The sequence below is a fragment of the Notechis scutatus genome, chromosome 3, assembly GCF_049901735.1.
Source record: "Notechis scutatus isolate UNSWTSFEM ecotype Mainland chromosome 3, rNotScu1.2, whole genome shotgun sequence".
Taxonomy (NCBI): Eukaryota; Metazoa; Chordata; class Lepidosauria; order Squamata; family Elapidae; genus Notechis; species Notechis scutatus.
The window spans coordinates 23,732,689-23,744,775 of NC_142011.1; the positions used below are offsets into that span (position 1 = coordinate 23,732,689).

Below are 12,087 nucleotides of genomic sequence, written 5' to 3' on the forward strand. Positions count from 1 at the left end.
GGACAAAAGTCTGTATACATTTGCAAAATTTTCCCATCTAAAAAAGGAGCAGCTTATTTTCATTGTCATGGCGGAAAAAAAATGATGATGGCGGTGCAGAGGTATAATTTAAGCATCTACAATGTAGAAGGTTTCTCCCTTAAAACAGATTCAGAGATGTGGAGCTCAAGTACTCTTGGCACATATAGTCATATTTGAGTTCATTTTACCCACTGTGTAAAAGTTTTATGGCTCTTGTTTTATAAGCAGATAAGTAAGTTTATGATTTATTTATTTGTGAAATTTATATAGCCACCCAGCTCATGAATGTGACTCTGGATGGCATACAGTAAAAACAGAACGATAAAACATATCTTAAATAACCTTTAAAAACAATAAAACATACATATAATAAGACCACAGGAGAGTGTTAAAAATTAATATGTAATAAAGCCTGGTTGTGGGCTTTATTTATCCCTTTGTTTCCAAGGGATTCCCAGGACTGCTGTAGTTGATCTAAAAAGGAATTTATATTAGTATTCCTTATGCTAACTATGGAAAAATTATAATAGTTTGTACAGCACACATTTTGTTAAGGTTCTGGCATTTACTTGTATCATTAAACTCTTTTAAAATCTTCCATATGCCATGAAAAATTGACCATGGGTGCAGTTCAAAGTGACACAGTTATACTCCACTGAAATTATGACAGCATTTTGGGCACTTGCCAACTTAATTGCATTTGCAACCAGTTGCAGCATTCTGCAGTCTTGTGAACCTGATTTGTGATGCTTTTTGCTGGTTTCTGCCAGAAAAAAAGAAGCCCCTACCTATTCAAGGGAATGGATTTTGACTTTTGAGAGAGGGTTCTAGATTTTGGATGCATTATTTAAGTTAGCTCATTTGAGTTACTTTGATTCCCAAAATCGTTGCACTGTGGTACACCATGTCACCTAATTAAAGGTTACAAGCAGACCAGTTCTGGAAGTATATAAATTCTTTATTGATCTTGTTTTTCAAACTCTATTAATCTTCTATACCAGGGGTATTGCTGGCTGAGGAATTCTGGGAGTTGAAGTCCACAGGTCTTAAAGTTGCCAAAGTTGGAGACCCCTGTTCTATACTGTCTTCCAAAACACTGATGTAATGGAATGTGTGAATGACCCTGGGGAATGAGGAGAAGAGATGTTTCCTATGTAACAATTAGACAAGAGAGACAGGAGCCCCCAGTGGCTTAACGGATAGAGTAACAAACTTAGGAAGGATCCACCCTAATAGATCAAGAACTTAAAAGTGGCAATGGGAGGTTTATACTTTGAATTTTGCAAGATTTTTCTAATGTATCCTTACATTATAAAGAAGAATTGTTTCTCCTGCTTATGTTTCCTGTCTAGTTTACCTGGGAGGGCTGACAATTGGAGATTCACTTGCTTGTCTAGAGGCAATTTCTGTTTGTCATAGATAAGAAGGAAATCAAGGAGGTTTTAGGCATGAATTCAAGATTTTATCGAAAGGCAATCCCATCGGGTTGAGATACTTCAACAGCCAAGCCATTATCAGCACGAAGACAATATGTTTTATGTTCCAACCAGATGAGCAAGGGATGCATTGCAATCTTCCCCTTACCTCAGAGCTTAGGGAATTCGATGATGTAGTTGCAAATCGAGAATGTGTTGAATTACACAGACTGCTTTCTCTCCCAATCTGACTTTGCAAATTGCCTTTTGCAGAATTTGTCAGCAAGTGTTTTGGAGTAATATTATAGTACGGAGGAAGATGGCAATCGGCCAGAATGTCCCTCCCCCTGCAAATCATTTCAGTAGAAATATGATCATGAAAACAGTTCTGAATTGCAGTGGACATAATACTACACTTTCTCTAATTAGACCAGAAACTTGATGCACTGTATTCAGTATATTTATGATTGACTTGGATGCGTTGTCAAATATACACAGCCTTAGTTGTGATGGAAGTGAATGAAGTGCTTCCATTAAAAAAAAAAGAAAAGAAGCTTCAGATTGACCTTTACTCTATTTAAGGGAGAAGAAGTGTCTATTCACAACTGAGAAGCTTGTTTTTGTCTCTCTGTTTACAAAACTATTTTCACCAAGGAAAGGAAAATGTTTGTGATCTAACTGGCATTAGGCCGACTTTTTTGGCGGGGAGGGGACCAAGTTTATCTGGGAAGAGTCTATGGAAGATTCTGCTTTTGTTTTCCAGGTCTGAAGCTAGGCATGGAGAGAGATGCTTATGCTATGATTGCTGAGAAAGGAGAAAAACTGTATCACATGATGATGAACAAGAAAGTGAATCTTATCAAAGACAGGAGGAGAAAATTAAGCACTGTTCCCAAGTGCTTTCTTGGCAAGTAAGTGATTTTGGTTTGAATAGGGCCTTTCATTCCAATTAACTGAAAGGATTGTGAGTTTTCTGTGGATGGGTTGTGGAGCCAAATCAGATGTGCTTTGATGGAACTTAATTGGAAAAGTCTTTAACCTCTATTACAGTTAATTTATTAAAATTAACCATTCATTCCTACACAATGCCCTTGGATTATGTAATGGCAGCAGATTCTTTTGGATGTGGAAGACAAGATCACTAGAAAAGGAAGAAATCAAATGCACAACAAACACAATCTGAAAATAGTTTTGACAACCTACCTTGTCTTGCCTTCCTTTTCTCCTAACCCTCTCTTTTTTGATACTCTTGCAGTTGTTTTGTCTTATAATGTCAAATTTAAAATGCAGAAATAAAAGTAGGATTATGCCTCTTTTATCAGCGAGTTAGGAAAAAACCCACTATTTGTAGCCAGATCAATATTAAGATGTGATTTTTTTAAAGTGTGAATGTTAGACTTGGAAAGACATTGAACATAGAAGATTGTTTGTAAACCCTTCAAAGTCATGCAGATGATATAGGAAAGGTAGAAATTTGATAGATAAATGAAAAAAAATGATATGTGCTAAAGATATTAACAAGAGGAGATTAGATAGGAGATCATCTGAGAAGGTTTTTCTAGTAATGAAATTCTGAATATCTGTTGTTCCCTTCTCATTTCCATCTAGCATAGCAATTAATTTTCAGATATTGAGCAACAAAATGATTCTGTTTTCTACATGCAGGGTAAACTTGAAGAAAGGATTGTTGTTTCTGGCAGATGCAGAAATAATATTTTTAGGTGTGATAGTGGGAGTAGTTGGACTTTGAGAGGTCAAACACCCAACTCTGCCCTATATATGCCCTGTTTTCCCTCATCCATCACCACAGCGCAACATTACTGTTACTTGCTGCCATTGCCACTCATTCTCCACATGACAGCTGCATTTTACGCACCAACAGAATTTCATAGGACTTACGTTAGAGTCAGAGGTAAATCCCATTCTGTGATGCTTGAATATGTGAGGCCATATTGGCAACAAGTTCCCAACAATCAAGAATGACACGTGAAATTACTTAAGAGCAGTTTCCTTTATTGTTTTTCACCTGTAAATGGAATCTTGCCAAAGTAAAGCTGCTATTGGCATAACCAGAGATACACTCAGGGAATAGCCAGGGAGAAACTGTTTTAACTCTCTTCCTGCTAACCAAACTTTCCAAGGTCTGCTGTCTCTTTACTCTTTGGAAAGCAGCCCCTTCCTCCTGGGATTCCACATTACATTCTACCACAATTGGACTCCTCAAGAAGCATTCATGAGCACTGAGTACTGCATCTTCTTCTAATAGACCATCTTCTTCTAATAGACAAAACGCAACTGCAGGGAAGATTTTCTAATTACTTTCATGAAGGGAAAAGCTGTGCCAGAATGATTAGTTTGACTCCATTCATGGGTCTAGATACTGTCAGCATTAAGGTTCTGAACTTGATCCATACTATATTTTGAATGAATGGAAGCTATAACCACGTATCCTTGTAGACACTAGATCGGGGCTCATGCGCTGTCCACACCCAGTTTAGCGAAGGGGGGAGGGGGAAATCCTGATACGTCATGTGACACCGCTGTGACGACATGGGTTTGACACCCCTGCACTAGATCATGAGGGATTTCCTGTTTGTTTTGCTGTGGAAGTTGTCTTCTCCAAATGTTCCAAATGCCTATAGAAGTTGTTAGTTCCATCTTGCAGTAATCTTTCTTGAGGTGCATGAAATATTTCCCACTGTAGGTTACTTTTTGTTTACATCCTGCTTTTGTCTAGTTCTAGCTTTAAAAAAATCTCTTTGTAATTACTTTGATGCTTCCCCACCCTTTTTTTTAAACAAAAGACCCCCAATTTTGACCTGAAGTTTATTCCTTTATGCATTTCCATATTCACATATCTAACTATAAATAGGGTTTAAGTCAGGGGTGGGCAAACTTTTTGGCTCGGGGGCCGCATTGACTTTTAAAATTTGACAGACGGGCCGGGTCAGCACAAGATTTTTTGGGAATCGCCCCCCCCTTCCCCCCCTCTTCTCCTCCTTCCCCTCCCCTCGGAGGCCCCCTGAGTCAGGAGTTGCTACCGCCGATGCGGCTTCGCGCGGCTCCAGTCCCGCGTTGCCTTGGGAAGGGAAAGGCAAAAAGGAAGAGCCGCGGCGGTGCTTTGCAATGGGAGCAGCGGCAACGGAGGCTCAGGCTCAGCGGCTCCTGGTTTTGTCTTTTCCTTCCCAAGGCAACGTGGGACTGGAGCCGCGCGGAGCTGCGCCGGTGGTAGCAACTCCTGACAGTCCCAGCCGGACACCTGAGCGGAGCCCGGGCGGAACTGCCTGTTGCTGCTGCCGGAGCACCGCCGGGTCGCCACCTCCAAGCAGGCTGCCGGGCAGAACTCTTCCCGCTCCTCGGCGGGAAGACGCTCCTGCCTGCAAGCTTTGCCTGTGCAAAGTTTAAGCCTGGAAGCCCCGGAAACCCGAGCAACTTCCCAGCAACTTTCGGCTTCCTTTTAACTCGCAGGCGCTCGCGCCTGGCGGAGGGGAAGCCCGGAGCCTCCTCCAAGCAGCCCGCCCGCCTGCTGGGCTTCCCCTCTGCCGCGTGGCTCGGGGCCAGGCGCGAGCGCCCGAGTTAAAAGGAAGCCGAAAGTTGCTGGGAAGTTGCTCGGGTGCTGGGAGCAGGCTTTTAAAGTGCCGCCGGAGCAAAGTTTAAGCAGCCCGCCCTCCCGCCGGGTGGAACCCTTCCCGCTCCTCGGCGGGAAGGCGCTCCAGCCTGCAAACTTTGCCTTTGCAAAGTTTAAGCCTGGAAGCCCGGAAACCCGAGCAACTTCCCAGCAACTTTCGGCTTCTTTTTAACTCGCAGGCGCTCGCGCCTGGCGGAGGGAAGCCGGAGCCTCCTCCAAGCAGCCCACCCGCCCACCCGCCGGGCTTCCCTCCACCGCGCGGCTTGGGGCCAGGGCGCGCCCCGAGGAAAAAGGAAGCCGCAAGTTGCTGGGAAGTTGCTCGGTTTCGGGCTTCAGACTTAAACTTTGCACAGGCAAAGTTTGCAGCGGAGCATCTTCCGCCGAGGAGCGGAAGGGTTCTGCCCGCGGGCTGCTTGAGGAGAGCGACCCGGCGGTGCTCCGGGTTTCCCCTCCGCTGCGCGGGTCAGGGCCAGGTGCGAGCACCCACGAGGAAAAAGGAAGCCGAAAGTTGCTGGGAAGTTGCTCGGGTGCTGGGAGCAGGCTTTTAAAGTGCCGCCCGAGCAAAGTTTAAGCAGCCCGCCCGCCCGCTGGGCGGAACCTTCCCGCTCCTCGGCGGGAAGGCGCTCCAGCCTGCAAACTTTGCCTTTGCAAAGTTTAAGCCGAAGCCCGGAAAAACAAGGGGATCGGCGGGGACTCACCTTCGGAGAGGTCGCACTCGAAGGTGATTTCGAATTCCCAGCCGAGGCCTTTGCAAAGTTCTTTTCTTTCCTACCCGAGAGCGCTCCGCACTGTTTTGCAGCTTTGGGGGCCACGCGGCACAGGGCAATACGCCACGCCCAGCGATTTTTTTTTCAGGGGCGGGCCGGATTGGACAGACCAACGGGCCGGATGTGGCCCGCGGGCCATAGTTTGCCCACCCCTGGTTTAAGTCCTCCATGTAGCAATCTTTCTATTTTGCCTACAATTGCTAAACCTGTGAAAAAGAAGAATAAAATGGTGAGCTTTTAACTTAACTTTAGCAGTCAGCTTGCTTTTCATAGCAGATCAGTTAATTCATATCTGTTCATCTTAGTACGCACCCCCCCCCAATCTTTCAAAATATGGCCTGCACATTTTCTTGCTCTCAAACCATTAACATTGCTTCTTGTCATGCACAGCAAGTGGGACTTTTATAGTTTGTTTGACAGATTTCTGAGTATACAAAGTTGTTGGTAGAGAACTTAATATTGGTTCCAAACATAGCTGCTCTTTTTCTAAAGGCCTTACTTCAGAGGTGGTATTCAGCAGGTTCTGACCAGTTCTGGAGAACCGGTAGCGGAAATTTTGAGTAGTTCAGAGAACCGGTGGTAACCTTTCCCCAGGAGTGGTGAGGGAATGTGTCAGCATTCCAGCAACACTCCATTCCACCCAATGACTCTGAGACAGACATCTCTTGAAGGTTCTTTTTATTTTGGATAGTAAACTGGCACAACCATGGAATCCCGAACCTGAAAGTTCTGGGCTTCCTTACAATAAGTAAAAACTACGAAATCCATCCCCTGCATCTATCATCACATCAAATGCCCCATTACCATCCGTCCCAACTTAAGACTTCTTCTCCGTTATGCACAACACAACCTGACCTTGAATCAGAAAAAGAATGTTATTATGTCTAACTAGATATACTCCAATATATTCCCCCCTTCCCACGTTCCCAGGCTGAGATGTGGCAGCATGGGAGCATCTGATCTCAATATGGCTTCCAAAGCTGACAGAATGGAGATTTTACAGTATCCTTCCCCTGCCACGCCTACCAAGCCACACCCACCAAGCCATGCCACGCCCACCAAACCGGTAGTAAAAAAAAATGAATCCCACCACTGCCTTACTTGTCCATGACCTTCCTAAACTTTCCTCTTGCATCAATGCAAATTTGCTTTCTTATGATTTGAATCCTTCTGACTAGTACCAGAGAGAAGTCAGTGTGCAGGACTTCATCCTTCAAAATCTTTTTCACGAGTCTTGTTTCTTTGGTAGTATCTTCTGCCGAGATCACCAGAGATAATAGGAATTTTTAACTTACAGAGTTAGTCTTTAACTTGTAACCATACTTGTGATCAGAATTTCCATTGCTAAGCAAGGCAATTGTTGAGTGAACTGTGCCCAAATTTTACAGCCTTTTCTGCCGTAGCTGTTAAGCAAATCACTGAAGTTGTTAAATGAGATACAAGGTCATTAAGCAAATCTGACCTCCCCCATTGACTTTGCTTGTTGGAAACTGGCAATCTCATGTCCCCAGGACATTGCAACCTTCATAAATATCTGCTGGTTGCCAAGTGCCCAAATGTGACATGGGAATGCTGTAATCATCATAAATGCGAGGAGCGACTGTAAGGCTCCCTCCCCCCCCCCCATTTGTTTTAATCATGTCCAACCCTGGTTAGTTTTTCAAAATCAACAAACTTCTTACACCTAGTTGGAGCTATTATTAAATTCAGCTTTCTCCAGTAATCATAAGCATGGTTCAAAGGAAAATCATAAACACGAGCATATGAGTTAAGTTGCACATTGCAGGGAGAAGGTGGAACTTCCGTATGAGATATCATTTGGGACAGTAGCCCTGGTTTCTTAGAAGGTACCCTTTCTTCTCTGAATGAATGACTGCAATGCTATGTCGTAACACATGAGCCACAACTTGGATCCAGACAGACTGCAGCTGTTTTGCAGCCATGGATGAACAAGAAAGAGATCAGGCAAAGAAAGAAGAGGAAAAAAAAACCTTGATGAATGGGGCATTACCCTTATTCCTGAGGGAATCTGGTAATTTGCCAAGTTAAAAATCAGCTATTTCAAAGCTCTGCAAAGGCCAGACAAAGCATGAAAGTGCACCCCTGCGGAGGAAATAGATGTACAATAAAATAGCTGTAATTCTTGCCATTTGTGTATGTCACTTTCTTATCCAATCCATGCCTCCAGTTACAGCGAATTTGACTCTACAATTTCAACATGTTTTAGGAATGGCTGACTCATCCAAGCCACATGTAGTCTATTTCAGGAAAAAAACAACCAAAAAGAAATAAATAACATTTTAAAATTCATTTAGAGGAACAAATAAGAAAGGCTATATAAACTCATTGCAGGATTTCTCAGTAGTTAGTGTGGCTGAATATAATTTCTGCATGTTGAAATTACTGTCTAAACAGGATGAGATTTAATAGGAGTTGTAGAAAGACAACTGAAATATCTGAAAGGCAGTGGAATGGAAAAAATTGATCAGTTTACAAATCAGTAAGATATAGTTTTCTGATGTTTATGGATGACCAGTAAAGAATACCAGTCTCTACCAAGTGTCTGTGGAGATTCCCAGTCATTCAGGTCATGGTTGTCCCAAAGATGCTTTTTCAAAAAGCAACTGGAGTTTCTTTGTTTTTGCTTGAAGACAGTTTGCTTCTCATTCAAGAAGCTTCTTCAGTTTTTCTTATCCATATTGAAATTCTGGAGCAAAGGAAATAAATAAAAATTAGGTTGCTGACCTGACATTGCCCTTCACTGTAATATGACAATATTTTTATTATTTAACTTTATTTATTCATGTCATTGTCTGTGCTGGAATTTCTGCATTTCAATAGAAGAGAATATATGTAGTTCGGGGTTGAATTATGGGGTCTTGGGGGCATTCTGAACTTAGTTGCTTGTTTGCAAACCTTTCATTACCCAACTAGATAACATAATCGGTGTGAGTAGGTGTGGAGTTTTCCCCCTGTTTATATACACTAGCTTGCCCTGCCATTTTGATGGGATTTTGTCCTAATCAAAGAACTACCAATGATATTTTTTGCAGTCCAGGTCTAGGAATTCAATCCCAATGATAATTTTAAAGAAGGCAGAACATGGAAATGAGACAATAATAATACAATCTGATACATTTTAAAAAATCTTGCATGCATATGTTCTTAGACTCCAGCCTCTGGCATGCTATTCAGAAGCCAAGTGTTAATCAGAAATTAATTGCAGAAGTAGTCTTGATGACCTTTAAGGTGACTGTAGAAGTGTCAGTACTTTATTCCATAGATAACTTTAGAGTCAAAGTTATGAGCGACTGAGAGATATGCCTTTCTTTATACACAATCAGCACATATTGTGTAAATCTGTAACCATAATATGTTCATACATTTTAAATAAAACGTTAACACATTCAATTTGGCAGATGATTTAGATAGGATGCATTTTGTATAAAATTTGCAGAGTTTTATTTTAAGTATGGTAGTTAGGAGAGAAAGCTAGAGGCTGATACACAAGATGTCATTATTCAAAGATCATGCATGCACAATCTCAGGAAAGACTTGTAGAATGCTGCCTTGTCAGCCTGTTCAAACACATTAGGAAGGCTCCTTGAAGTAGACCAGGTGAACAGAAAATGATTGACTAAGAGTCTCTCTGGACATTTTGTGAAGGGTGCAGGAATTTGAACATTAGCATCCTAAGCACCACCACGTGTTCCCATGTGACTATGCTTTGCTTTACCTGGTAGAGAGAAAAATGCCTTAGATCTTGCACATTTATTTTTTGCCTAAAGGAAATAGGAAACTAGTTTTGTTCATTAAACTGCTTCTCTTTTTCTTTCCAGTGAGTTTGTTTTTTGGTTGAAAGAAATTGGGGAGATAAGCAAACCAGAAGAAGGGGTCAATCTGGGGCAAGCTCTATTAGAGAACGGCATCATCCATCATGGTGAGTGTTTTGTATTTTAGCATAAAATTCCATCAGATGTAATAATGTTAAATTAAGTTAAAAGAAGCATAAAAGAAACCAGATATGTACTAAAGCTAATTGGAGGAGCGTATTTTAACATTTTTATAGATTGCTTTTCATATGCGATAGTTTCCAGAAATAATATAATACTATAATTTAGTGGCCAACATAAGTACATGTATATTTGAAAGAGTTCCTAAAACAAACCAGGCAAAGGCCAGGTATGCCACAAAAAGGTTGAGGTAAAAGTTTCCCCTTTCCAGTTATGTCCAATTCTAGGGGGCAGTGCTCATCTTTATTTCTTAGACAAGAGGGCCAGCCAGCATTGTCCGAAGACATTTCTGTGGTCATGTGGCCAGCATGACTATAGGCCGAAGTGTTAAATTCCCACCAAAGTGGTACCTATTTATTTACTTGCATTTGCTTGGTTTTGAACTGCTCATTGGGCAGGAGCTGAGGCAAGTAATGGGAGTTCAGCCCATTGCGCAGGGCTTGGGTCTCAAATCTGGGCTGTCAGCTGACAAGCGCCTTCGCATCCCTGAATTTGTAATGGTTAAACAGATTCCAACAAGGACATCTATCATATTACAAGACTCATCTCTATGTTTCTAAACTGGAAACCAAGATGAAGAGAGGAGAGGTTTACAGTTTTGCAATGATGATTCACTATTAGTGGCTCATAACGTTAGAAATATATATTTTTATGGATGGTATTGATACTTGCTCAGAATGGTTCTATGAGGGAGATTGCCTGTGTCTAAATATGATAAATAAATAAATAAAAATATTATTTTAATAGTTTTTTGTAATTTAAAGCAAACTGTAATTTAAGATAAATTTCAAGATTAAACTTCTCTTTTAGATTGCAAAATAGAATAATGTATTTAGCATTGTAGTTCTTTATGCATATTCCTCAATAGTAAATTCCATTGTGTCTCATGGAGTTTATCACAAAAATAGGGACAAAAAATGCAGACTAAATATGTATATATGTCTAATTTGAAGAAATACAGTAGAAGATACTTCTAGGTAAGCAATTGTAATAATCTCTTCAAGTCTAGTTTGTGTGACATTGAATCAAACATTTACTTCACAAGTGGTAACCTTTAACCAGTGGACAAGCATGTGGCGAATGTGAGGGACAACAGTATTTGTGTTTGTGACAAAATGCTAACAACTGTGCTGAAATTTAACAGTGCATCATCCAAGAGGACTTCAGTATAATTTAGTATTGCCCAAAGCTTATGGGAATCAATCGAAGTCTTTTTTTTTTGTGATTATTCTGATATATTTTGACACAAGAACTTCAAAATTTTTTAAAAAAAATCAGTCTCACTGATCTCTTCATACATTATGTTTTTGCGTAGAGTGGTAAAATTTTATGGCAAAGCTAAAATAATAGTATATAGCTAATGGTTCAAACCCTACCATTTTTTCCCTTTGTTTCCTGTGCTGATCAACTATTGTAATAAATTGCTCACATCTTGTGGGTTGCACATTTTTAGATCTAAGAAGCAGATGTTTACATACATATCAAGATGTGTCATTGAGCAAATGAATATGTTGAACAGATGCATTTGCTCACAGAGCCATAATTTGTTTTTCCTCTCAGAATGCCCATGGGTAGCATAATCAAAATCTGTTTCTAGTGTGTGAAATAACTCTCCAGCGGTTTGCTGGATGGGCAGGATATTCTCCTTCAACAATGAGGCCCAGAACTTGTTTTTCTCCTGCTGCTTCCCAATAACAGTATCAGTTTCTTGTTTAAGCAGTAGGATTTCCTGCTGCATCCTTCAGGTGTTCAAAGCTGGAAAATTAACTTCATTAAGTTAAGTCATGAGGCATTTTCTTCTTAAAGAATTTGAGTCATCTTAATTCCTGTGCAAACTCCCTGAAACAAATTTTAATGGGGGAGTTCTATTAAATTTGACTGACATTTTTGATAATCTCTTTGTATTAGTAAACCAGAAATGTTTTTTTCCCCTAACAATGTCAGTAGACCAATAGTTGAAGATACTTTCATAAATTGAAATCCTGAGAAGATCCATTTTAGTGCTGGAACAGATAGCATCAGTTCAATGCACTCAATTTTCAAATATGCTCTGATGAAATATTGAGCACAGAAAATAATTAGAATCTAGCCTTTCTTTTAGGCAATATAATAGGAAAAAAGACTCGTCATAGCTGTAATTATGTAATTACATAAAGATATACTACTGAATAATCTCCTTCTGCCACAGCAGACGTTTGGCATGACAATATTAACAAAGTTGTTGCTTCATTGATTCAACACAT

At 40.8% G+C, this 12,087-nt stretch overlaps 1 protein-coding gene across 2 annotated transcripts in view; it reads left to right on the top strand.

Annotated features, from left to right (window-relative positions):
* Positions 1-12,087, top strand: part of PREX1 (phosphatidylinositol-3,4,5-trisphosphate dependent Rac exchange factor 1) — a 228,435-nt gene that overhangs the window by 153,420 nt on the left and 62,928 nt on the right. For both annotated transcript variants that reach the window (XM_087959300.1, XM_087959299.1), the window contains exons 10-11: positions 2,200-2,347; positions 9,671-9,771. In XM_087959300.1, the coding sequence (XP_087815426.1) occupies positions 2,200-2,347; positions 9,671-9,771 (249 nt within the window). The remainder of the gene's footprint in view (positions 1-2,199; positions 2,348-9,670; positions 9,772-12,087) is intronic.